This window comes from Pan troglodytes, chromosome 3 (genome assembly GCF_028858775.2).
Source record: "Pan troglodytes isolate AG18354 chromosome 3, NHGRI_mPanTro3-v2.0_pri, whole genome shotgun sequence".
NCBI classification, from domain to species: domain Eukaryota; kingdom Metazoa; phylum Chordata; class Mammalia; order Primates; family Hominidae; genus Pan; species Pan troglodytes.
The window spans coordinates 10,559,154-10,586,376 of NC_072401.2; the positions used below are offsets into that span (position 1 = coordinate 10,559,154).

At 54.3% G+C, this 27,223-nt stretch overlaps 1 protein-coding gene across 5 annotated transcripts in view; it reads right to left on the reverse strand.

The window, feature by feature from the left end:
* The window catches only part of WDR1 (WD repeat domain 1), a 42,683-nt gene extending 17,141 nt beyond the window's left edge, over nt 1-25,542 (reverse strand). For 3 of the 5 annotated variants that reach the window (XM_054682696.2, XM_054682697.2, XM_063808468.1), the window contains exons 1-5: nt 25,223-25,542; nt 24,695-24,816; nt 12,474-12,564; nt 7,541-7,688; nt 6,261-6,441 (exon numbers count right to left, since the gene is read on the reverse strand). In XM_054682696.2, the coding sequence (XP_054538671.1) occupies nt 6,261-6,441; nt 7,541-7,688; nt 12,474-12,564; nt 24,695-24,816; nt 25,223-25,238 (558 nt within the window). In that variant the 5' untranslated portion in view covers nt 25,239-25,542. 5 annotated transcript variants of the gene reach the window in all.
* Between the last annotated feature and the right edge of the window lie 1,681 nt (nt 25,543-27,223).

Here is a 27,223-nt window from a genome sequence, read left to right on the forward strand (position 1 = left end):
GGGCAAATTCTTCACAGGAGAACACCAGGCCTGGAGCAGCGGGTAACTCAAAGCCACATCACCTGCACGAATCTGGTCTCCAGTTTCCTGTCCAGAGCTCTCGTCTTAGCTGCGCTGGCTCCTGGGCCTTGGGCAGCTGCTCAGCAAGCCTGGGGGTGCTCCAGCCCAGAGTCATCCCAGAGGTCAGATCCCTAACTCTGCAGGCCCATTTGCATCCCCCCTTCTGCTGTTACCCACCATGAGGGAGCCGTCATGCACTGAGGGCCTGTTCCCGTCGGGGTTAGCCGATGGGGTCCACCTCCTATCTGTGTCAACATGGCCCACGGTCCCTTGTCCATGTCAGCCCATAGGGTCCACATTCCCTGTGTCAAAGGGCCTCACAGGGCAGTTCCCGAGAGAGCTGCAGGAAGGAGCTGGCTGCAGTGAAGGCAGTGGTGGGAGGGCCTGAGGCAAAGCACTTCTAGACCCCCTGTTGGGCGGGGGGGTGGACAGGGGTGTATGCACCACTACTCCTTCCAGAGGAGGCCACACAACCTTGACCATGACATAACCACAGCTCGAATCCTAGACCTCTGACCAGCACATCAAGTTCTCTCGCTGCCGAACTCCGCTTCCTTGGCCAGCACAGCCCCGCCTTGCCGCTGACTTCGCACTGGCTCCTCCAAGCCAGCCTGAGCTTCCTTGAAGTGCAGTGGGCCAGGGAGATGGCTGGGCCTGGCTGACCCCTGGGTCCTTCTGACGAATGAGTTAAGAACTAAGAGAAAAGAGCTCACCCCAAATGCCCGAATCACCCAAGCCCAGATGAGTGGGTGGGACAGTGGACGCTGATGGCTCTTGCTACAAAATGGAGGAAACTATTCAGCCACTGTTCAATTCCAACCTGTTACAAGTGCCCATTTCAGTGGCTCCCTGAGGTCAAAACATGGACATTCCTACTCCAGTTCCAGGTCCCAGAAGCGAGGACATTCCTGCTCGCCCAAACCCCAGGACCCCAAATCCAAGTCTATGGTTCACCTCTGCCGACGCCTCCCACAGGCTCTGGCAGGGTGGTGTCATGTGTCCCTCCCTGGCCCCAGAACCCAGCAGGGGCAAGGGAGGGGCCCGGCACAGTCCAGGGACACAGATGCCCCTCGAGTAGCTCATCCCCATCACCTTTTCCTGCACCTCGAGCCAAGGAGTCCAAATGCAGACACTGATGTCTGCTCCTGAAATAGCCCCTTCAAAGAGAGAAGCCGCGAAAAGCCCATTAACCAAAAAAAGCGAGGGCTAAAAATAGGCCTTTCCACACGGAGGCCCGGCCAGTGAACAAAGAGGGAGAGGGATTGGGGAACCTCCCGGGGAGTTCAGGGGCAGCAGCTTCCTGAGGCTGCCCTCACCGGCCCCCTGCCTCTGTCCCACCCCAGCCAACCAGCGGGGCTGCAGCAGTCTCAGTCCAGCCTCATCCCTGGTGGACAACCGACGGTGTCCGGTCCACACTCCTGCCTGTCCTCCCTTGCAGCCAACACACAGCCAAGACTGACCTGTATCAACGAGCCCCCCTCCCCACAGTCCTCACTCCCTCCCACCAATATGCTCCCTCTCACCACCGAGGAAACCGAGGCTTGAAGCACTGAGGTCATAATTAAGTACCACACCCATGTCAACATCACAGAGCGACAGAGCGCTGCAGGCCCCAGCTGGCCTGTCTCCAGCACACACACGCTCACTACCTACCTAGTCAGCTCAGGAACCCTCTGGGAGCCCACCCCATTCCCCCCACCAGCCTCAGCTGACCCTGTACACAAGAGGACCACAAGCCCACCCTTAGGCTGTTCACATGCCTATGAGCTGGTAGAAGGGGACAGGCTCTCGGTCCCCTGTGCCCAGTCCCACCCCACACAAGCCCAGCACGGGCCTCCATGACCCTTGGTCAATGGGTGTTCCCAAAACACCTTTACACCGTGACCTGCGAGGCTGGCTCTGGACCATCCTTCAGCCCACCCATCCCCCCCAGCAAACTTCCCTGCAAAGTGCCCTGGGGCAGCCCTGCAGCCCGGTCCACTTAGTTGGGCTGAGGGGCACGAAGGAGCTACCCACCCACCTGCCTCTCCCGTCACCCGGGACGGGTCAGCTCAGTCACCATGTTCCCTGGAGAACAAGGACCATATGAAGGGACAAGAGGCTCATCCTAACTAACCGTCCTTGGGGCACCTACTGGCCACGTGACCTGGGCCAGGTCACCCTCCCTGCTGTCAGCCCCCAGTTTTCAGGAGTCAGCCATCAGCCCAGTGAAGAGCAAGGCCAGTCGACAGGAGGGGTGGCACGTGCTGAAGACAAGGGAGGGGGTCCTGCATGCCCATCACAGGGGCATGGCCCAGGCAGCCACCATACATGCTAGAAGGGCTGAAACATCTGCTCTCTGCCCTGTCTTGAGTGAGGAAATATGAAAAAGAAAAACCACCAGAAACCTTGCCTGTTTAGAGCTCAAATTTTCCTTATCTATCAGGAAGGCAGCACTTCCGCTAACAGCCACAGCTGAGGTTTCCAGCCCTGCTTGGCTCCAGCCTCAAGTGGGAGAACTATGTGAGGTATGAGGTCCCCGCAGGGCAGAGGCAATGGAACAGAGGGAGCAGTGGCACCCCAGTGAGGGAACCCAGAAGTCTTCCGTGCTGAACATTTTTCCACCTACAATCACAGCTTGTTAGATCTGGCAGTGAGTTCTCAGTTCTGCATCATAAGGCTGAGCCCCCAGGATGACATGCTGCTCTAAGTAACCATTTCATTAGACACAAACTATCCAGTGCACCACCAACTCCTGGGACCTAGGAAATGCACACAGCTGTGAGCCACACTCCAGAGGGGGCGTGTGGTCATCCTAGACCACCAAACCAACTGCTCACCCGACCGGAGGAAGCGGATGGCCAGAGAGGCAAAGAACCTGGCCCAAGTAATGCGCATGGCGAAGGCAGACAACAGAGAGAAACTCAGTGGGGCCTTTAAACCCATGCAGGAGTACCTATCCCAGGAGCCTGCCTGGCATGAAGACATCCCCATGGGTGAGATGGGGGAAGGCAGGGAGATGGTCTCGCCACCCTCCCTTTTTCAGGCCACGGTCAGACCCTCTGAGGGGAACCTACCCCTGGGTTCGCAAAATGCCAGCGCTGGAGACCCGAGACCACGGTGCCCAAGGTCTCCTTTCAGAACCGCTCTCCTGTGATCCCGGAAGTTACTTCCGCAGGTCACCTACCGCGTCTTCAATGTCACTGGGTAGGAATGAGCCGGCACCCAGGCTTATTCCAGGCCAAATGTTCCTCCACTCCCATCTTCCTGGAGCCTCATTCAGGCAAATGAAGACCAAAGCTGGGCTACGGTCCCTCAGGACGAGGGGCACACAGGGAATGCTGCTTGCATTTCAGCTCAGGCACAGCATCATGGAGTTCTGCTTCAGCTTGTACTGAAACGCCTTCAGAACATGCCTTGTTCCTTTTCAAGGCAGCAGCTCCAACACGACCCAGCTGGTCCCTCCGCAGTCATACGCCAGCCCCTCTCCCACCTGGGTAACTAGGGAAGCACCTGCCACCCCACCTCTGCACCCCCAAGCTCAGGGCAGTTTCTTGGTCCCGGCCACAGGGGGCCTCTGCAGGGAGTGGGTGCAGCAGGCACAGATGAAGACAAGCCCGAGTTGCCACCACAGCTGCTCATTCTCAGGAGGGGAGGGGCGGCAGGCAAGGCCACCACGGCCTGAGCGCTGGTGTGGAGGCGAAGGCAGCCCAGACTCAGCCGTCACGTGCTGCAGAATGAAAGATCTGGGGAAAAAAGACCACTGCTATGTGGATTTCACAGCAAGTGGAACTTAATTCCCTCTAAAATAAAAAATGCCCACATATAGTTTTAAAATCTTTTACTATAAAAGGCTCAATTAATTCCTGAGAACTTCCACATCCCAGGCTTTCCGACCGCATCAGAAGAGCCCACATATGGGAGGAAGCCCAACGATGCTCAGCCCACCATGTCCTCAAAGCTGACTGTGGCTGGGCCTCATGTTAGCACTCACACCTCCTCTCACTTCCCCCAGCCTGCACGCGCTCCCTTCGTCTTGGGGTTGGTCATGGAGAGCACGACCGCAGCTTTCCTCTGGGGTCCGGAGGGCTTAAGTGCAGATACACACCAAAGTGTATCTGCAACTCAGAAGGTATTTGGGGGCAGGTGTGGGGTCCCTGAGCACCCTTCCTGTCCTTCCTATGCGTGGGCAGTTGAGTCCGCACATGTCTCCTGAGCATGTGGATGGTCACTGCTGCCTCTCACACCCTCCCTGTGGCTGAGGGTGCAGCACGCAAGGGTCACTGTCACCCTGTTTCCGGGAGGGCCCAGAGTCATGACTCACCCGAGGGGGGCATAGCCACCTAGCTCTGTGCCAGGCCACAGCCCTTTCTATTTCTCCCAGGTCCTCAGGCAGGGCCCATGGTTGTGGGTTCCACAAGACTTCAAGACACATGGTGGTACCCACCCTGGAGCTGGGCTAGCTGGGCAGACATTTGTACCCAACACTCCTGGGCCAGGGCAGTGGGGTGAAGTCCTTTCTGAAGTTAGAAAGGACAACTAAAGAGAAAGAATGTTCTGGCCAAGTCCCCAAGCAAGCACACAGGGGCACAGCAGCCTGGTGAAGAAGGCAGGCTCCAGCCCACCCCTGGAACAAACTGGTGCCCCTGACCCTGCTGAGCACCCTGTGCTGGGTTTAATGCACAGCTGCAGAGTGGAAATGATCCCTCCCAGGGCAGGCAAAGGAGCCCCCACCCACAGCCGGCTTCTGGCTACCACAGAAGTCTCTGAGCTGCTTCCTCCTGCCCTGGGCTGAGATGGGGTGTGCAGCTGACTCAGCATTACTCACCCTGCTCTGCAGTGCCTCCACCCTAGCGAAGAAACATGGCCTGAAGCCACAGCCTTCAATACAGCTCCCAAAATAGCCAGGTCTCCACTACCTACCCATTAGGTGGTAGCCACAAGAGCAGAGTCTGAGAGCTGCCGCGTGTTCAGCTGCATACAGGGAGCCTCCCTATGCTTTCACCTGCCTAGCCAGGCCCAGCTCAGCCTGCGGTTCCGTGACAAAATGAAGCCTGTTTCACTACGAACGGGGCATCCTTGGAAAGCCCCTCCTGTACCCTAAGCCAAGAACAGTCTCTGGAAATTCTGCTCACTTTGTGGGTCCCGTCCTCGCCCTTTCCAGCTGCACTGCGCACGCTGTTTATGATTCATGGCATGATGTCACTAAAATGGACAGTGCTCCTCACTGAGCCACTTTAAGGACATGATCTCATTAATCCTCCATGAGGCAGACAGTGAAACCACTGACGGTTCCAAGAGAAGGAGTCCGGAGACCTTGGTCCAATCTGCAAACACAACCTCCTCCAAAGACATCAACAGTCCCTAAAATGTGCGTTTCCGGGTCCATTGTTCTTGTCCATCCTCAGCGCAAGCACAAGCGGGATGGGGAAAGCCGGGGCAGAGCCGTGGGGTTGTGCTGAGACCGGCTGCTGGGCTCCTCCCCTCACTCCTACAAAGCTGGGGCAGGAAAATGGGCATCACAGATGCTCCAGACCTGCCAGGTGGCTCTCCTACTTCAAATTCATAGTCAAAACCCTCAGATGCTGCTGGCCCCGGCACACCCCCGTCTTGCAGAAGGGAGAAGTGAGGAGGCTTGGCAAGGCCTGGGTGCCTGTCTAAGGCGGGGCGCATGCACGGCATGGGCCTCTGAGATGCTGCCAGCTACACCCAAAGCCTGCCGCATTTCTGGCACATTTCTTCCACAAAGTATCTTTCAGTCTTCTAACCGTTTGTCACTTTGCAGGCGCATCACTGCCCTCACTGTCTCTAGGAGAGACCAATCTGGATGTCCCGCAAGCTCCTTTCCTCTGCCACTTTGGTGGCTCAGCTAACTGCAGGCCCTGCAGGCTCCCCTCTCTAATGAGCACCTCCAGCCCCAGATGCTTGCCTGGTTACACGGCCTCAGGGACGTTCCTGCCCCAATCCCCGACAGGCACACATCATCCTAGGGCAGGGCCCTTCCTTGTGGGAACCATCCATGCCCAGCTGAGGGCTTGGGGAGGATGAGTGCTGGGTGGGGGAGCCCTCCTTCTCTCTGCACACCCCTGGGAGCCCACTTCTGTGTATCATGGCATACGTGGCATGTGCTGTGGTCTCTGCCATCAGCATCTAAACAGGCTCAGCCTCTGCTAGCCTCATGTACAAACCACAAATTTCACCCAAAAAGTAAGTTCACTTACGCCAATTGTGAATTTGAACTTGAATGGGGGTCCCTCAAAGAATGCCGCGCAGTTATCATCGCTTCCCGTGGCCAGCCGGTATGGCCGGCTCTGCTTGATGTCCACGCTGTTGATGACTTTGTTGTGTCCTGTAATCTCGCCCACAGAAGAGCCACTATCCCACAGGAAGACTGCTCCAAACCTTGACCCAATGACACAGGTGGAAGACAAAAAAAAAAAAAAAAATCAATCCCAGAAGGCTGGTAAGCAATCTGATAGCTGAGCTGCCAGTGCACAGAGGATGGAGTGACTGTCAGCAGGCAGCTCAGAACGCCACAGGGACAAATGAGGGAAGCACTGGGGTTCTGGCTCCACAAGGCATTTGTCCGAAGGACCCAAGAACAAGATGGGGCAAGCCGGCGCCTTCGGGAAGGGGATGCATGTGTGTGTCTGTGGGGCCCCACGCCACAGGGCCCAGGGCTATCTTTACAGCTTCACCGTTCTCCTTACAGTTCTATTGGGAGGGAACAGTTACCATCCCCTACAGGAATGAGATGCCCTGCTCTTGGCTGACATTCAACAAAAACACTGTTTTAGTTACTATTTGCTACTGAAAAAAGAAGGAATTAAGACCAACAGGAATGACTTGAAAAGCCATGGAAAAACACCTACTAGAACATGTACGAGAAAGTGCCATTCAGTGAAGAACAGACATGCCACTGTCAAGTTCAAGGGGTTATGGCCAGCCATGGTGCTGCAGGGGGGACTCTGACTCTCTTGAATTAAAAAAACCTGGGTTTCGGCACCAACCTCACCAGTCACTAGGCCCCTGAGGTCAGTAGCCACCCAGTGCCACCCAGCCAGCATCCACTGCCCCTCCCTCCTCCATCAGAGACCCTTGGGGGAGGTGCCCAGCTGGAAGAAACAGTTCAGCCTCCCTGGCAGCTTCATGGGGCAGCTGCTGTGAGGGACCCCGAATAGAAGTGGTGTTGCTCTTTCACTCTGTCCCCTTCTTGCTGCCTGCAGGTGGGCATGAGAGCTGGGGTTCTAGCAGGCAAGGCACTCAGGACGTCAGAGGAAATACATGAGTGCTGGGCCCTGGTGACAAACCCAGTGTGATGTGGAGTTCTACCTTAGCTGGGGCTGCAGCCAGCCCTCACGGGGCCCGGCACCTACTGGGAGCTCAACCCTCACGAGTCCAAGTTAGTACAGACATCAGCGCATCCCCCTCCCAGGGTCATGGCACATGGACCCATGAGCCACAGGAACAGGGCAGGGAGGGGCTGAGAGGAGTGACTCACTTCTCCCTTCCTTCCCCGACCACGGCGATCCTCTTACTGTCTTCAGTCCAAGCAATGTCTTTGATCTTCCCAGCGAAAGGCTGGTACTCATACTTCAACAGGTGCTCCTTCTGCGTGGTATCCCAGATCCTCAGCTTCCCAGACACATCTGTGGGGCACAGCGGGCGGGGGAGGGGGGGAGGCGGCGGTGGGGTAAGGGGCAGGGGGAGAGCCACAGGTCACTGCTGGGCCAGGGCCACGTGGCCATAGGCCCACTCAGAACCACGTCTGGTTGCTTAGGCTTTCTAGAGCAAAAGGCCTAGTGAAGAGAACGTATCTTAGGGCAACAATATTCAGCCACCCTTAAGTCAGAGCCCGTGGCATCCAGAGGCCTGCCATTTGGGCCTCTGCATTTTGCCAGAAATCATCTGGATAACAAACCCTGCTTAGGCATCAGAAAAAGCCCAGGGACACATGATGGCAAACTCCAATATGCCAGGAAGCGGTTTAGTTTTCTCACTGTGTTTCTTTTCTTGTAGGGGCATCAGAATGATGTGTGGGCCTCAGGCCACCTTTGTGGAATGGGACGACACTGGCTACACCTGCCTCTCCTTTGCAGTTGCTGCAGTGACTTCTGGAAATGAGGTGCACAGCTGTGAGGGTGCAGCGTGCTGCCCACTGCGATGCCTCGGCGTGGCCTGGCGGCCTCCACCTGGGCCTGCAGACCGGGCTTCCTGTGCAGCTTCCCAACAGCGTGCTGCTGCCTGGCAAATCAGCAGCCTCACTGACACACCGAGCAGTTCCACGACGCACAGGAATCCAAGCGTAAGATTCTTTTGTGAGAGTAGCAGGTGGGTGTTGCGGAGGAAGGAGAATTACACACAGAACTCGATGCTGATTCTCTTCTCACCGGAGCGTGGGCAGCCAATTGTAACAGAAGCAACCCTGGGGGCCACGTACCCCCAATCCCCCAGCACGATCCTGTCACCAAGTACCAAGTCCCAATCCCGACACACCCTCTCCAAATGAGCACTGTGTTGGCGTGAAGAAATGGGAGCATTCTAGACTAACTCTCAAGGCTTCACGCTTTAAAACCTCAGCCCCATCCGCTAAGCAGGTAAAGGCGCCTTTTTAAGAGGATCCTCAGGCCACGTTAACAACCACCACAGCTCTACAGCTGCTTCCAGTGAAAAGAGCTTTTGTTTTCTTGGTGCAACTGAGCAGCTCAAAGGAGGGCAGCAGCTAAGAGCCAGGCCTTGGGAGCAGGGGCCCTGGGTTCAAATCCAGCCTCTGCCACGTACAAGCTTTGTGGGGCTCAGCAAGCAACATGGCTTGTGTCCTTATCCAGAAGAGGGGAAATAACAGAGCCACTCACAGGGCTGCTGTAGGTTCCACGAGTTAACACGTGCGAAGTCTCCAACTAGTCTTCAGTGCACAGCAAGAGCTCGTTACGAGTCAGGTGGAACGAGTCCACGAATTAACTGAGGCTCTACACAGGCTACGAAGATGCCTTGCTTGTGGGCAGACACAGCCCGAGCCTAGACTGAGCCATGCTCTGAGATGAAGGAGAATGCACGTAAGGACTGTCCTGCTCTCAGTCCAGCTGCGAGGACAGGCAAGAGGTGATGTCAAATCCAGTGAACAGCAGTAACTAAGGGGAGTCCCAGAAGGGCCCAGTTCTCTGCACAAGGTCCAGGAAGACCACCTGCTGTGCTACCTGAGCTGAGTTCCAAAGGTGACCTGGAGATCTGCTTAGTTAAGTCCTTTCACTGATAAAACAGGCCGGGGGGGAAGAAGGGGTCAGAAGAGGAAGTCACCACAGGCTGGCAGCATCGGAGGGGAGCACTGTGTGTGCAGGAAGGACTTGCAGATACACTCAGGAGCATACATATCCACACATGCACACATGACCACACATGCACACATGCACATGTGACCGCGTGGTCTGCTATGCTCAGGCCCATCCAGGGCCCATGCTGCCCCATGGAGAAGACAATGCTCTCAGGACAAGGCAGAGGGCGTCCCACCCTGAAAGAGGTCCCTTCCTCCAGGAAGCCTGCCCTGGGCCTACGTAAGGCCAAACCACACGCCTGTCACATGGCCCTCGCCGACTCCCAAGGGCAGCCTGGAACCACGGCCCCAGCGCCAAGGCAGACAGAACAGTATCATGAAAATAACCTCAGGAAAAGGAGGCCTGGGCCTGCCCCCGAAATGACCTGTGCACTGAGGACTGCCCCATGGGAATGTGGGCTCCCAGAGGGCAGACTGACTGTTGTGTTTAGTGCCGGAGGCTCCCAGGAGCGGAGCCCTTCCCAAGGTTCAATACTTCAGCAGTCATGAACCAGTCAGACTGACAGGGTCTAAAGATCCTGCAGAGGGCTGGGGCCAGCTGCCAGGCAACCCACTTAGTGGGCCAGCACGGCTCTTTCTCAGCCCCCTTCTCCAAACCACCCCCCTACCACACTATTTTTAGCCCCACTTCATCTCTGCAGCAAACGTTCCAATGTAAGCCTTAACAATTGCTTCGCTCTATTCAAAGAAATGTATTAGAAACATAAAATATGATCTCGCCCAAGAACACTTGGACCTGAGGATGGCCCCAAACTCCCTTGGCTCCTCTACAAAATCAGGGCACTTTTCAGGGAGGACAGCGTCCCACGATGGCCACTTATTTATGTGGTCTGTCCTTTGCAACAGTCTCCGCAACAGCCTTCCATTGAATTCTGTCTCACTGGACACCTTTCTGGGGACTGGGGACAGGGCAGGCCTGGGCCCGCAGGTTCTCAGCTTGCAGCTGACAGGGCACGGACAATGTGCCAGGCAGGAGCGGAGGCCCTTGCCAACTGCATTCCTCTCCTAAGACGACACTTCTCAGAGCATTCGGCTCCATGTTAAACATGTAAAAGACATTCGGGCCAAATCTTGGGGCTTTAAATGAAGAGACTTTTGCTGGCAAGCAGGGCTTGGGGAAAAAATAAATCACAGAGCTAAATAAATCATGGGATGTAAATGAGAGCATGTTTTACAGATGGAGCTGGAGAAGATCTAAACACAAAAACCATTAAATGCCTACTATGAGCCAGACTCCGGGCCCAACCCTTCACCGTGACCCCAGCTGACCGCCAACAGCAGTCAGCCAGCTCACCCGGCCGCCTGGCTTGATCAGAACAGAGCCCCAGTTTTGTGACAGGTAACGGGTCACCCAGGGGTAAATACCCATTAGTGCAACAGCCATGCTGGGCATGTCCCTGCCTTACTGGCTCCTTCACACCCTAAGAGGCAGGCACTAGCAGCCCCAGTTTGGAAGAGAAAATTCGGGCCCAGGAAGGTGAGTTACTCAACGAAGGCTACGCCGCCAGTAAGAGGCTGCCATGGTCTGAGTGTGACCCCCAAAACCATGTGCTGGAAACTTAATCCCCAATGCATCAGAGGCGGCCTATGGAGAGGTGATTAGGCCAGGAGGGCTCTGCCCTCAGGAATGGGTATTATGACATGAGCAGCTTCCCAATAAAAGGACAAGCCCAGCCCCTCTTCTTCTCTCGCCTTCTCTTTGTTCTTCTGCCATGGACTGACACAGCAAAAGGCCCTTGACAGATACCGGCCCCTGCTGTCCAACGGCCCCTGCTGTCCAACTGCCCCTGCTGTCCAACTGCCCAGCCCCAAGAACTATGAGCCAATACATTTGTGTTAGTCGTAAATTACCCAGCCTGTGAGCACAAAGCATACTAAGACAGAGCCGAACCCAGGTCTTCCCCAACCCCAAGGCCCACCATCTTCCATACACCCTTCAGGACAGTCTGCTGTGCACACGCAGGATGGTACAAGCATAGGGCCACGGCGTGCGTGAGTCCCGCCCTCCCCTACTGGTGCTTAGCTCTCTCAGCAATTTGGTCATAGCTGTCACTCTCCAGAGAGGCTGACGAGGCCCACATCAGCTTACTCACTTGGCCTCCCTGGGCTGCAGATGGCTAGGCAAGGCAGGCAGTAAGTATCTGTTGAGCTTATGAATGAATGAGTGAGTGAATGAATGAGTGGGCCACCACTCTAGAAGGGGTACCACTCTCACTCCTGTGCCTCTTGTTCCCATCTGTGTACAGGAAAAGCTCTGCGTCAAAGAACTAAGTAAATAAAAAAACATCCTTCAAGAGCAAAGATCTCTCCACCCCTGGCTCTGCCTAGCCTCCCACTGAGCCACACAAAAGCCCAGGCTGCAGAGAGCAAAGGCCCAGTCTACAAATAAAACGTGAGCGCTGGCCTGGAGGCCAGCATTGTGCTAGCACTGGGAAAGGAGCAGCGGGTAAAGATGACACAAAACAAAACATCCATTCACACATACACACACACAGACACACACACACACACACACACACACACACACGGCCCACACGGGCTCCAACATACCATGCCATGGCTTCCCGCAAAAGGTCCCTGGCCAACCTCATGGTGGCATTTCTGCTGACCTCCAAGCTGGAACTAACTGTAACACTACAAACTAGAAAGTGTCCTTACTGTTCTAGAACTAAGGCCAGTTTTGAAAAGGGGCATTTTGGTAGCTTATACCAGGGGTGTTCAATCTTTTGGCTTCCCTGGGCCACAGATAAAATACACTAATACTATCGATAGCTGATGAGCTTGAAAAGAAAAAAGAAAAGAAAAAAAACCTCACGTTTTAAAAAGTGTACGAATTTGTGTTGGGCTGCATTCAAAGCCGTCCGGGGCCACATGCAGCCCATGGGCCACCGGTTGGACAAGGCTGGCTTACACATTCCTTGTCAGCCTCAGCTGAAACTAATTATACTGGCTCCCCTCAACTAACTCACCACCCCCAGCCTGCTCCCCCACCCCCCACCTCCCTCCTCCCACTCTCCCAAGGCCAGAAGCCCAGCTTGGCCCTGGGCCCTGAGTGCCACCCAGGCCCCCACAGGTGTCCACGAGCCTTGCCCCCATACAGTACCTCCGGAGGCAATGTAGAATCCGCTGGGCGCATACTTGGCCACCACCACCTGATGGGCGTGCTCTGTGTAGATGTCAGCAAGGGCTGGGTTCTGCAGGAGGAGACCCCGGAATGAACAGAAGGAATGGAGAAGCAGTCAAGCTTCCAGCTCTCCACATCAACAGATATGGGGTGAAAGGGGTGTACAAAGAAACACTGAAGCTAAAACCATGAAGAAAATCACAGAAGCATACCACTTGCCTACATATCTACTGCCTGCCTACCTATCTCTGGGTGATAGAATTTCATGTTACTTTAATTCGTTCTCCTTAGTCTACGACTGTACAACAAGGTGATTTTTTTCCTTTTCTGCTTTTCTGTACTTTCCATAATACAGAACAAATATATCAGTGAAACACATACACAAAAGGTGGATTAGAGCAAGAAGCCCTGGTTCTAATCCCTCCCATTTGTGGGAAGCTGCATTCATTCCAGCGCTCTGTTCTCTTCCGTGTTTAGGACCAGCTCTCCTGGCTGCCAATCAATGTTGGACCCCAAACTCAGCGCCTGGCTGTGCTGTGCAGGAGCAGAGCAGGACAAGCTGTGGGAGCCCTCTCTATCAAAAACTTGGGTTTGGAAAGGAAAGTCGATTCCCCACTCCCTTTCATAGCACAGATCAAAGGCTGCGTGGACTTTGTGGCAAAAATGGGGCCAACATTTGAGACTAGAAGCATCTTCAGCAATGAGGTTTCAACATGTAATGTGCTAAAAGTAGATCCCTGCGCCTCCCTCCCGGCATACACACACACGCAGGGCCTCAGTGAAACAGAAACACACACACACACTGGGCTGCTCTCAATCTGTCTCCACAGTGAAGCTTTCTTTCAGGAGGGAATAAAGACATGGCCATCTAATCTCTGCTACCTACTGTCAGCTTTTTACAAACCAAGTGCTCTTTGAAAGAGGCAGCTTCCCGCCAGCATGAGGCTTAGGACAGATCAGATTCCTGTGAGGCTGCCCGGGCACCCCTAGCATGACCCCACCTGCTGCCACCCCACCCCTCATCTCCCTTAGACCCCTCCTCAAGACCTGAGGGGCCCCCATCTCACGAGACTGAGACCACAGAGGTACACACCCTGATTCCTGCCCACCTTCTGCCATCCTGTTTAAGCTCCACGTCTGTGTGTAGTCTGTGCCCTTGGCCAGCACCTCTCCCTGCCTGCGGACACCCACTCACCCATCAGGCCTAACGGAAGCGTTCCCTCCTCCATGAAGCCTCCAAGTATGGCCCAAGCTATCCGTATCAACTCTTCTGTGCTTCCAGATCATTTAACATGTCCACCGGGATGGCACAACACACATCATAGTCCCTAGCATTCCTGTCCATCTCCTCCAACTCTGCTGTGCCCTGCTTAACATGACCTTTATCTCACTAGCCATCTCAATAAGTGGTTTTGGGGAGAAAAAAAGAAGTACACACAGACCTTCTCTTTCATCCCTAAGACTTAACACAGCATTACGTGATATAATAGACACCAGTCATAAATTAATCCATTTTGGGATAATCGTTCACCAGTGAAATTAGAATGTATCAAGGTGTCTATCCAAAGAAGATACTACGAATGACAAGTAAGCACATGAAAAAGCGCTCAGTGTCATTAGTCTTGGGAAATGCAAGTCAAAACTACAACAGAATACCACTCCATACTCACTAGAATCAGTAAAAAGAAAAGACTGACATCACCAAGTGCTGGCAAGGGTAGAGGGGTGGGGACACTGGAATGTTCACACTGCTGGTGGAAATGCAAAATGGTACAGTTGGAAAAGAGTTGGGCAGGTTATTTATAAACCTAAACAGACACTACTCACACCAAACACCAGCAACCCCACTCCTAGGTATCTGCCCTGGAGAAATGGAAGCATGTGTCCACCAAAAGACACAGGAGCAATGTTCACAGAAGCTTTCTTTGCAATGGCCAAAAACTGGAAATACCCAAATATCTATCAACAGGTGAAGAGAGAAACATGCAACACACCGCACTGCTTAGTGATAAAAAGGAACAAAGTGCAAATGCACTCAACACCAGCTATCAATCGCCAACATGTTATGCAAAGTGAAAAAGCCAGACAGAAAAGACTACACATTGCCTCTCACTTCATATGAAAGAAGATTTTAGAAAAGGCAACCCCAATGACAGAAAGCAGATAAGCAGCTGCTGGGGGTGAGGGTGGAAGGGGTGGCGGGGGCAGGGGGCACCCTCCAGAGTGACAGGAATGTTCTGTCATGACAGGGGTGGTGCTTATGGGACTATATAGGTTATCTGTCAAGATCCAAGCCACACACTGAATACAGACAAATTCTTCTGTATCTAAAGTACACCTCAATAAAACTAAGATGCTGGCTATTTATTAAATGTCTGCCCAATCCAACCCTCTCCCACTCCAATTAGTCCTTCATATTCTGACACTGACAAATCCCTACCCAAAGCACCTGGCAAGAAAATGATCCAGTTAACAGGCAGCCCCTCCAAGACCCTGTTCGGTGTCCACTCACAGCTGACTGGGGATGGGAGAGGTCTCACGCTCACATACAGGGGCACCTGCCCATCCCGCCAGACAGATGGCCTCATGGGCTCTCCCAGCCTGGACGACCTCCTCCCCAGGCCGTGCTGCCGTAGAAAGGGTGGGGCTCCCATGGGCCTTCCGCTGGGGAGGGCATCCAGAGATGGAAGATGGCTGGGCAGGGGCATGAGAGGAAGTTCTGCCCCTAAAAATTCCTTCCCCTAAATGGTCAGGGCTGTGTGTAAAAACCCCAAAGGGCAACAGAATCCTGCCAGCTGATGAATCACTCACTCTCGTTTGTATTCTAAATACAACTGGGTCAGCGGTGGGGGCTGAGATACTCCAAACTGCAGATAATGACTTACCTCTGAGTCAGAGCAGCCTCCTCCCCAGCTCCTCAGCTCGCAGAGGGAGGCTGCTTACTACACCCAGAAAGATACCTCACACCCCCACGTGTCAGTCGGCCTGTGAGGCTCTGTCCCCATCAGCTGGGTCGAAATGGCACCTTGACACCCTCAGTGTGACCCTGTCCCCCCAGCCTCCTCCCCCTCCTTCCATCTTGGGGAAGAAGAATGAGACTGGGGGTTGAGAAGCTTATTTGGGGAAAAACTCCGGAATGGGGAAAACGAGACAGGGAGGGCAGGAAGCCAATTCCAGGAGCCCCAGTGCTACTGTAGGCAAAAGTTCTGTCTCCCCATCTCCCTGGGGGCCTGGGGGAGACCACCATGAGCAGCCTTGGAGTTGCCCACTCAGGGACACCCCTCCTCCCAGGCTTTCTTCTCATGCTGCTGCAGGCTGGGCCAGCTCTGGCAGTGGGAGGCTGTCATTCAGTCCTCACCACAGGCCTGCCCAGTTTTCCTTGCCAACTCCCAACCCATCTTCTCTTTTACCTCCACCATTTTCAATGCAGTCCTCCTGTTCCTCCTGGGAAGAGCGATAACTGCTTTGGAATGCATCTCCACCCTCCACCAAGCCGGTAGTCTTCAAATCCCAACCCTGATTACCTCACGGTCCGGCTTGCAACCCACCCTTCCTGAGCTCCCTCCAGGCTTCAGCCTACTCATCGCTACCCTGCTGCCGCCCTGATGTTGCCAGCCACTCCTTGGGCTGACTACCCCAACCCATGGCCCCTCACCCCAACCCTTGAGGACAGAACAGGTGCAGCCCCTCTACCTTGCTGGCCCCAGACCCCTTCCCCAGTGGCCTCCACACCTGGGGGTTAGGGCCTGTGAGGGCCAGAGCTGGGGCTGGGACAAGACCTCGAGACAAGCTCCAGAATTCTGCCACCACCCCTGGAGGAGTCCGGGGGCCTCTGAGGACATGAAGGACACCAGCCAGCAATCAAGGAGTCACACACGCGAGCAGACCCAGGACCCACGGACTTCGGCAAGTGACAGCATGTAACAGCACCCAGCCCTGCCAACACAGGGCCTGGTTCAAGGCCCAGTGGTGCCCATTTGAAGCAGAAGCTTTGGACTTGACCCGGGAGGCCATTCTACTCTGTCACACTATGCTCAGGTCCCACCAGCCCCCACTTCCCACCTGTGTACTGAGGCATCCTGCCCAGGAAGAGCTGGTCTTTTTCTGAGAATCCTGTTGAATGGCAAACCTAAACAAACTCCCCGCCGGCACCTGGACAATTTCTGTGCCGCCTTTGAGACTGGCTATAATACACAGGTCATGCAAACAAGCACACAGAAGCGATATTTCCGTAACTCTGTTATGCCCCAGGCAGCAACACTTACAATTAGTGAGCCCTGAGCCCCTCAAAGCTCTCTTACTTTCCTATGTCCTCCCAGTCTCAGGTGGGTGACGGAGGGGCCAGAGGTCACTACTCCAATTTACAGGTAGGCTGTGATGACCCTGGGTCCTGGGGCTTGGGTCTCAAAGCCTGGCACTGGTATCTCAGCTCCTGGCCCACAGTGAACCTGATGGAACATGCTAGAAGGTTGGAGATACCTGCCCAAGCAAAAAACATTTCAGCAGATGACGACACAACACTGATGAAGGGGCCTGCTGTGCTCTCCTTTAGCTGCCAACTGTCCCCGGGAACCCCAGAGAAAGTCTCAGGCGTCCTCCATGGTCCACCCAGGCCAAGTAAGCGTGAGCTTCCAGTCAGGGCACTGGCTTTGCAAATACTCCAAGTTCCTGCAAGCAACAGAGGCTGAAAGATGTTACTGCTGTAACTGACCTGTGCAAATATAACTGGCCAGGGCCCTTATGTTCACTGGTGACTACAACTAAGGCCAAGGCTGAATGACAGCAAAAAACCTCAGCTCCAAAGCAGGAATGTAAACTTCTGCAACACAATGCCTTCTCCTAATTATCTTTTAAGGCCCAGGCAAAGGGCTTCTCCTCCAAGAAGCCTTCCCTGATGCTCCAAGCTAGAAATCATCTCTCCCACCCTGAACCCCCACCTTCCCTGACTCCCACCCCACTGCCCTCACTACTTTCCACCTTGGACTACACATCATTTGTGCCCCACCTGCCTTCTGCACTACGTGGACACCACAGTAGGGAAGGTTCACACTTGATTCACCACAGCAGCTGCCAAATACCGACAAAGACCAGAACTTGGCTGGAGCCTGGTAGCTGTTTATCAAGAAACAAATTCCCACCGGCCACGTACTATTCACTCTCAGACAGGCCCTGGGTGGGCCCCTCAGTGGATTCTCTTTGAAACCTCACAACACCTGCTGTAAGGAAGGTAACCTCATAATCCCACATGACAAAGAAACCAAGGCAGACACTGGGCGATATGCCCCAGGCCACCCAGCTGTTAAGTGGCAGCGCCAGACCTGAACTCAGGGCCAGTTGCTCCTGACTCACCTGGGTTATGAGCATTTAACTAACAGCACGGTGAGTCAAGGGAGGTAACAAATGCTCAACACCTTCACGCAATCCCAGGTCACGTCACTGCAAATCAGGGACCATATGTGGCGGCCTTTACTCCTCCCTGTGGTTTTGTTCTGTTCCTTACGGTTGGTCTCAATGTTAGTGTGATTCTTTAATACAGAGAATAAAGTCTGCACTGGCCAACCAGCTGTGTGTTTCCAAACAGTGTACAGGCAGCTCCTTGAGCTGGCTGAGGACGGGGTGGTCACTCACAGGCCGCCATGCCCTGAACGACTTTCCCCTCCTGCCTCCCAGCTCGGCCTCAGATGCCTTGAAACAGGCCTGGGGGTACTCACCGTGTGGCCCTGCACAGCAGCACCCCTCATTGGACTACGTGTGAGCAGGACACCACCACCTCCGTTTTCAGTCTTCCCCTCTCCTACTCCCCACCCAGGGCCCACCAGGGCCTTAACTGATGAGTTGCAAAGGTAGAGCTGGGGGTGGCTCCCAGGGTTCAAATTCCAGCACCTTCCAGAGGTTCAGCATCCTCACCTCTCAAAAGAGAGATGAGGGCATCCACTCAACAGGGCAGTCATGAAGACAAAAGCAGAGGTCCCTGCCAGGGCCCAGACAACCTTCTGAAGATGCTTTACGAATTAGCTCCGGTAAATCTTACACTGATCCCATGATAACATTCCTCCCACTCTCGCAGGCATGGAAACAGAAGAGGCAAGCACACCAAGTGTCAGCCACAGACCAGCACAAAATACACTCAGCAAAGAACAGAGAGGTGCTCAGGGGTATACAGTGGATTGGACAGTGGGGCGGGGGTAGGGGTGGGATACTGGCCTTTCCCTGGAAAGCAGGCAGGACCCATACGTAGAAGTGACAAGCAAGGTGACCAAAGCTAAGGACCCACAGGTCTAAGGAGCAGGCACATCGCCAGGGCAGGGAGTGCCCGCCCATCACTGAGACGGCGAAGAGACGCACACAGGGCCCTTTCCTGTGCCCACAGCTGTCCCTAACAAGGGCCTTGCAGAAGGTGGAGGTCACTCTCCAAAGAAGCATCTCCAACTACTCTTGGGCAAGGCCATCTCTCCAGTATTCTTAAGCATGAGGCTAAACCTCTTCTCTTACCTCAAAGATGGCTTCAGTATCCCTCCCGTTACCTCCAATAGGGCAAGAAATGTACCAAAAGCAACCCACAGGAGGCCACAGTGGGGCTGAGAGGACCCAAGTACACATGCTGTTTCCTGCCTGGTTTCTCCCCACCTCTGCCGTGTGTCTCAACGCTCCTCCTGGAGAACTCTTATTCATCCTTCAAGACCCAACTCAAATGTGCCACTTGTCCAGCAGCTGTCCCCGCTCTGTGGCACAGCTGGCTCTTCCCTCACATTCCCAGAGCACCCAGGGCATTGTTCTTTTGAAGCACTTAACCTGGTGCCTTCGAAGGCTCTTTACCAGAGTTTTCAACCTTGGTACCCCTGGCATTTGGGGCTGGACAGTTCTTTGTGGAAGGACGGCCATGTACCTTGTCGGATGTTTGGCCACATCCCTGACTTCAGATACCAGTGGCACAAAAATGTCTGCAAACGTTGCCAGATATCCCTCAGGGGAATGAGGTGGGGGAAAACCACCCCTACCTGAAAATCGCTGATTTTAATCCTGGTCCTCTGTGGCTTAGGGTATGGCTTGCCAAGACAGGGACTTAGTGAACATGTGTGGGAAACGTGAGAGCCAGAGATGGCTGCACCACGCCATGGAACCTGAGCTGACGCCGCCTTCATCTTTGAGCAGCTTCCTAATTGGCTTCCCTGCCTCAGATCTCAGATACAGAACTTCTCCTTACCGTAGGCTGGATCTGATTACTTGTCTGAGACCTCTGAATGGCTCCAGTGGCCTTCAGAGCAGGGCTGCGCTATGGTAGGGCTGTGTGAGGCACCTGCCACCACTGCACACCAGCACCTCTCAGCCTGGGTCCTGTCCACTCCCCTCACGCTCAGTGCCACAGTAACAGCCCATAAGTACCCGGCCCTTCGGTCCTCCCAGATGTGGTCCCATCTGCAGAAGCCCAGCGTCCTGACTGGCACCTGCAGCCACTCAGATTCTCCTGAGATGAAGGCCCCCCACCACCCTCTGCTTCCCCTGCCGTCAGGTGGTCAGACTGAAGGCCTAGAGGTTCCTGGCTCTGCACCTGGCAGGCGCTGCTGCCAGCTCGTCTGTACCCAGGTGATAATCCAACGCACCACTTCCTTCTGACACCTAGAGTTTATTTCACTCCCACCCAGGACAGCGAGCTCCATGTGGGCAGGGCCTCCATCCTGCACCCCCACAGGCCAATGGCCATCTGGATACACGCAGGTAGTCAGCAGGCGTCCAATTCCGGAGAAGCAGCTAGGTCAGTCCTCAAGCCCTCTGTCATGCCACCATTACCCCCAACCCGCAGGAAACACAGGTGAGTCCTCTGCATGTGAATGGTGGCAGCTCACATCAAGGGAAACCAAGAGTGAGCCCAATACCCTCCCCAACCCCCCACTTGGTCTGCCCCCTGTTCAAGGAGAAAAGTCCACTGATACTGCGCCTGGGTTCCCAGCAGTGTCAAATTGCTATAAACCTTGCACTCCCGGAAACTCAATTTTATAGACATCATTTTTCCAAATGTGTATTTTAGTTCTGGAATCTAGGAACTGGATACTTTAAAAACCAGGCCCCAAACTTGCCTGCATAGCAAATCTGCTGGCTGCCTGGCAGCACACAAGAGGGCCTCTGTTGTGAGGCAAAAGTTGTTTTTTTTTTTTCTTTTTCTAAACAGGGACTACTGGCACTACTGGCATTTTAGGCTGGGTAATTTTTATTGTAGGATGGTCCCGTGCCCTGTTTAGAATCACAAACAGGTTCGTTCACAGCCATTGGGGGTGACCCTTCCCAGTCTTTGCACAGAGGTCATAAGAGGCAGAGGTGATGCAGGCAGGGTAAGGAAACCTAGAAGGAACCACCCGAGACCTAAGGAGGTACCAGCACCTGCAGGAAGCCTTCCTTAGACCCCCGAAGCACAGACTATCCATCCCTTCTCCGTGGGGAACTAACGTCTGTCAAACACAGTGTACATATGGTTCACTGGAATCCCCTTCTTGGAGCTCTCTCCTTCTGGAATATTAGTTTTTACATGGCCACCATTATAGTCTTTCACTCTACAAAGGAGAGTTGCCTCTCCAGGTGAGGCAACCGGACGTGTTGAAATAAACAGGTAAGAAACACCCTTTTTCTACAAGTTTAAGAAGTGCCATTATGCTGGGTTCACAAAACAGCTTTTAAGTCAACAAAATAAATGACAAAGGGGGCTCCAAGTGCAAAGCTGGCAACGGTGCTCTCCTCTTAGGTGTGAAAGGCGATTCCACAAAATTTAGGTCCGGCAATCTACACTGAGCTGAGCTTTCCTTGTTCTCATGCAGTAAGACCTCAGTGGCTGCCTATTATCTTCACGACACAGCCTGGTTTTCCAGGCTTTTCAATCAATGAGTAACTCACTGAGCACCTACTGTGTGCCAGACACTCTCTTAGGCGAGGACACGGCAGTGACTGAAACAGAGGGGAAAGCCCTGCTGGCCTGGAGCTGATGCCCAGTTAGGGGGACAGGCAGATACCTATGTACACTTGTAGGCAGCCGTAGCCTGCTGCTTGTTAGCTTGCTTCCTACTTATTGTCAGCAATGAGAAAGACAGAAAGCCGGGGATGGAAAATTCTATTCCGGGGACACCCCTCTACTAAGGTGACTACATCTAAGTATAAACCAAAGGGAAAGGCCTAGCGTGGTGGCTCACGCCTGCATCCCAGGACTTTGGGAGGCCAAGGCGAGCGAGCAGATCACTTGAGGTTGGGAGTTCAAGATCAGCCTGGCCAACACGGTGAAACCCCGTTACCTACTAAAAAAAATACATAAATCAGCCAGGTGTATTGGCACGTACCTGTAGTCCCCACTACTCGGGAGGCTGAGGCAGGAGATTTGCCTGAACCCGGCAGGTGGAGGTTGCAGTGACCCAAGATCACGCCACCACACTCCAGCTTGGGCGACAGTAAGCCTCCACCTCAAATTAAAAAAGAAAAACCAAAGAGAAGACAGGGAGCAAGACTTGCAGCTATCTGAAAAAACGTCCAGGCAAAGGCAATAACTAGCAGGTACCAAGACAGATGTGTGGCATGTTCAAGAAGCAGCAAGGAGGCAAGAATGCTGGAGCCGAGGCCACGGTAAGGACTCTGGCTTTCACCGAGGTGGGAAGCCACTAGAGGCCTGTCTTGTGTTTCAGCCACTCCAGCGACAGTGTTGTGAACAGACCCCCGGGGCAACAAGGGTGAAAGCAAGGAGACCTGTTTGGTTTTAGGGAGTTTGGGGGGCAATAATTCAGGTGGGGGAAGATAGCTTAGTTGTGGGTGGAGGCAGAGGAAGCCAGGGAAATCTGTTGGATTCTGAAGATACTTTGAATGTGGAGTCAGAAGGATTTACTAAAATTAAAATGTGGCGCAGTAGCGAAGCAGGGAGTGAAACAGGAGTCCAAGGTTTGGGGCCTGAACAGCTGGAGGAACGGTGTTCCCTTTTAGGGGAAGAGCACGTGGGAAACCCAAATTTGGCTTGAAGTACGTATGTTGAGTCTGAGATGTCAATGAGACATGTTAGATCTTCCATGATCTGGTCCTCCATTTCTTCCCTCTTCCCTCCCTGAGCCTGCATTCCAAACAGATCATCATCCTTCCTGAATGGTCATGCCAATTCATGTCACTTTTTTTTCCAAGAGTACTTTGCCCTAAAAAAAATCGTACCCACCTTTACTTGAGTACCCAGTCCACCCATCCAACTAACAAGAGACTCAGTGCCTGATCTACATCCAGCCCAGGGAGGGCTATATTAGTAGCATCTCGTGCTGACCTGGCATTGCAGAAACTTAAAAATAGATGAGAAGGGAAACAGGGTAACCCCTGAGAAGAAAATGTCAAACCACGGGGAAGGGGTAAGAATACAGAGCTCAGAAACAGGCAGAATGGGTTTCACAAGCTGGGAAATGCTTTCTGCAAAGGGGTGCCTGTCCCTGAATGACCACTCCATTAGAAGCAGCTCCAGTTACTGGCCTGCCTCACCTTGCTAAGTCTGACTCCTCTTTAGAGTAACGGACCCATGTGAGGTGGAAAGAGATGCTACAGTTTAAGAAGCTATCATAGGGCCAGATGCACAGCAGGTACTTTATGTGAGGCCCCTTCCCTGGAAGTCAATGTGGACTGCAACGACAGGGAAGGCCTGGTTAGGGGCAAAACCAAATATCCTACTGCTCTGTATCCGAGGATGTGTTAGTGGATTTTATTTGCCAAACTACTAAATATCTCTTTAGGGTCGTCTCAATTTTTATTTTCTCAAAAGCCTCAGGACCTGCCTTCGGAGACTTCCAGATCATTACCATTAGATCCCTGGTGATTTTCTCCAGTTCTAAGCAAGGCCCTTCGGCTTTCTAGGAATCTGTGTGACTAGCAAGTTGTTAGCACCTTCAAAGCCCATTCACACCCACCCACCCCCTCATTTGAGGGGCCCAGCAATCCAGGGCAGGTAGAGCTCTGTCTTCCATCAGAGGAACAGCAGCGACTGCCTGGCTTAACGAGACAGATGCGGGCAGAGCCAGCAGCTCTTCGGACCAAGAGGCTTCTCCTTTCACAGAGAAGGAAACTGAGACCCAGAGACCCCTTCATTCCCTCAGCCAGTTGCTGGCCTCCTGGAGGGCAAGTGTGTCTGATCAACAGTCCCAACCTACCAAGGGAAATCAGGCTGACTTTAAGTTGACAACCCTTGTATGCCTATGGCATCAATCAAAACATACATCTTTGTGCCAGCCGCCCCCACTAAGCACAGCACAGGAGAAATCACCCAATGGCCGGGCCGGCACCTCCAACTCCCACCCCACCAATTCCATCACTCAGGCTTAGGAAGGGAAAAGCAAAATTTAAGCGTGTAACCCAGGAAGGGAGGGAGACTGACAGACTGGGTCACCCCAACAATTACAGAGGAATAACATGAATTTGCAAGGATTTCCCAAGGAGCTGGCTCTAGAAGCCTTTTCAGCCTGGGTACCGGAGGCCTGCAGAGAATGATTCATGGGAAAACACTGCTTCCTGTTTTTGCTTTGGGGCTTAGATCCATGGTGGCAGATCAGGCTGGCCCAGAGGCCCGGGTGTTTTTCCGGGCTCTGCCACACTGGAAGACCAGGGTATTAACAGCGAGTTAGCTGAGTGCCATTCCATTCAGCAAGGGCTCAAAGTGCACCAGGCACCGCTGGGCTCAAGGGACGCCAGCAGCTCATTCATTCCATCTGCCCAGCCAGCAGGCGAAGCGAGAGTGGTCATCATCTCATCATCTGTTTTACAGACGAGGAAACTGGGGCTCAGAGATGCCCAAATCGCCAATCTTCTCAAGGTCACGCAGCGGCCGACCGGGTCAGTCTGATCCCTCAAATCCGGAGCCCTTGCTTTTAAGGAATGAACTAATCTTATCTCCCATCCACGTACTAACCAGGCCTGACCCTGCTTAGCTTCCAAAATCAGAGGCGATCCGGCGCTTTCAGGGTGCTATGACCGTAGACAGAAACGAACTAAGACTCAGTTTCCTCATCAAGAAAGAGCAGACAAGGACCTGGGTGAATCTGAGGCCGGCTTCCGGGGCTCCGAGGTGTGGCTCCCCATAGAGGGGGCGTGGCGCCCTCACCCTCCCCGGGCCAATGGGCAGGAGGTGAGAGGTGGAGAGGAAGGCGAATTATCCCATCCCAAGGTGGCTCCGGAGCAGAACCGCGCCCGGGGTAGGGGGTACTCACGTCGATGTTCCTTAGGATGACGCACTTTCCATTGGTGTACAGAAAATTGTTGCCCTTAGGGTCGCCGCCGATGATCTTGGAGACGCCCCTCTCCACCTGCGGGAGGCTGGCGAACACCTTCTCTGCGGAAACACAAATGCGGCGGGGCATGTCAGGGCAGGGCGGGGACGGTGGGGACAGAAGGGAGGAGAAGGAGCCCCGGATCGGTCTCGGCCGGTCACCTGTTGACTGCGCCGGGAGGGCGGCCTCCACTTTCCACGAGCGCCAGGAACCGCGCGACTTCCTGGTCCGCGCCCCGGGCCAGGCCCTTGGGGGCAGCGGGGCTCCTCCGGCTCGGCCCACGGCGCTAACTTGGGGGCGCACCCCCCGTCGGGGGTCCCGCCCTGCACCCCCGAGGGCGGCCCCGCCACGCCTCCGGCCGGCGCCCGCACCCCTCCCCCGCGCCGAGGACTCCCCCGCCACCCGCACGGCGCCGAGGGGCCGGGGCAGCGCGGCGGCCGCTCGGGGGCCCCGCGCCGCGGCACTTACTGATCTCGTACGGCATCCTCGCCCACTTGTTACCGCGCCGCGCTCGCCGAGAGCCTCCGGGGCCGGCCCGCGCTGCAAATTACACCTCGCCGAGGCCGAGCCCGGGGACTGGAGCCGGAAGGCGGCACCGGGCGTGCGGGGCGTGGAGTGGGCGGTCCGAGGCCGGGGCTCAGAGGCCAGCTCGCGCCTGCCCTACGCGCGGCGGTAGCGGACGCCCCGAACCCGGAAGCGCGGTCCCGCGCGCGGCTCGCCCCCAGCTTTGACCATATATAGTCAAGCGCTCGGCTCGGCGGCTGCGGTCCCGGCGAGCCTGCGCGGACCTGGCGCTCCCCTCCCCCGCCGGCCCCGGCCCCGCCCCCGCCTTGCTCGCCCCGCCCTCCCCGCCCCGGAAGTGACGTATCGCACGCCCCGCGGGCCCTTGAAAAGGCGGCGCAGAAGGGCAGCCGCGTCAGAATGCTTCTGGGAGTCGGGTGGTGGGCGCTCTTGTGCTTCTATGCTTGTAGGAGAAGCTTGGCTGTAGGAAGCCTATTTGCGGGGGGGGGTCTTAAAGACGCTGAAAGTACTGGTGGGCTTTGGTGGGGGTCTGGAAAAACCTCTAGTACCTGTAGCTGTGTTGCGTGGCGGGTGCTTCCCGGCCTCTCTTTTTTGACTGGTCCCGGGCGTTGCCCAGCCGCTAGTCCTCCTGCTCGGGTTTTGTAAGCAGGAGAGGGTTGCTTTTTATGTCTTTTTTAAGCACGGATAAGTGTCCTTCCTTGAAGTAGTGGCTGGCAACAAGAACGTAGGGGTTACTCTTTGTTGGGCCTGATCTGGTGCTTTTTCTCTCAAAAGTTGAGATTTTGCAAGGCAAAAAAGGCGTGGGGGGTGGGGGAGCTGTCGCTTTTAAGGAAGTTAAAGGTTATTTGTGAAGCAAAACAAGTCTCCTAAAACCAGGGTAGTGGCTCAGTTGTGGCGGGAGAGCAGGGGCTGTAAAATGTACAAGTTTCTAATCTCATCTTTCAGTAGGATGGGTACAAGCTTTCCCTCGGGGCTCTGGGGGCTGGGATGGTTGTAAAAGTGGGAGAAAGCAAAGTATTTGGCGGGGGGCGGGTGGGTAGCTGAATGTTTTTGTAAGTGGAAGAGGAATGCTGTTGGCGTCTCTTCTTAAACACGGTTAAGTGCTTTTGAAGTAGTTGCTGGCAACAAGAACGTCAGGGTTACTATTTGTTGGGCCTAAACTCGTGCTTTTTCTCTCAAAAGTTTAGCTATTGAAAGGCAAAAAGTGTGGGGGGTGGGGGAGCTGCTGCTTTTAAAGAAGTTACAAGTTATTTCCTAAGAAAGCAAAACTAGCCCCACTTCTAAAACCTGGGTAGTGGCTCAGTTGGAAAGCAGGGGCTGTGAAGTGTACAAGTTTCTAGTCTAATCTTTCAGTAGAATAGGTACAAGCTTTCTCTCGGGGCTCTGGGGGTGGGAGGGTTGTAAAAGTGGGAGAAAGCAAAGTACGTGGGTAGGGGGTAGCTGAATGTTCTTTTAAGCGGGAGAGGGATGCTGTTGGCGTCTCTTTTTAACCACGGTTAACTGCCCTTAAAGTAGTTGCTGGCAACAACGTAGGGATTACTCTGCTGGGCCTGAACTTGTGCTGTTTCTCTTTCTCTCAAAAGTTAAGCTTTTTAAAACGCAAACGCGTGGGGAGCTGCTACTTCTAAGGACGTTAAGGGTTACTTGAGCGCAAAACAAGCTCTACTTCTAAAACCAGGGCAGTGGCTCAGTTGTGGGAGAGCAGGGAATGTGAAGTGTCCAAGCTTCTATTTTTCAGTAGCGTGGGTACAAGCTTTCCATTGGGGCTCTGGGGGCTAGGAGGGTGGTAAAAGTGGGAGAAACCAAAGTACTTGCGGGTACCTAAATATTGTGAAACCCACGTTCTGAGCGGTTCCTGCTTCTCTGAAAGGTCTGTTTTGCTTAAGGTTGTATCAAGTTTATTTTCTTAGTACCTACTTCCGTAGAGCAGTCTCGTGGTTCATCTGG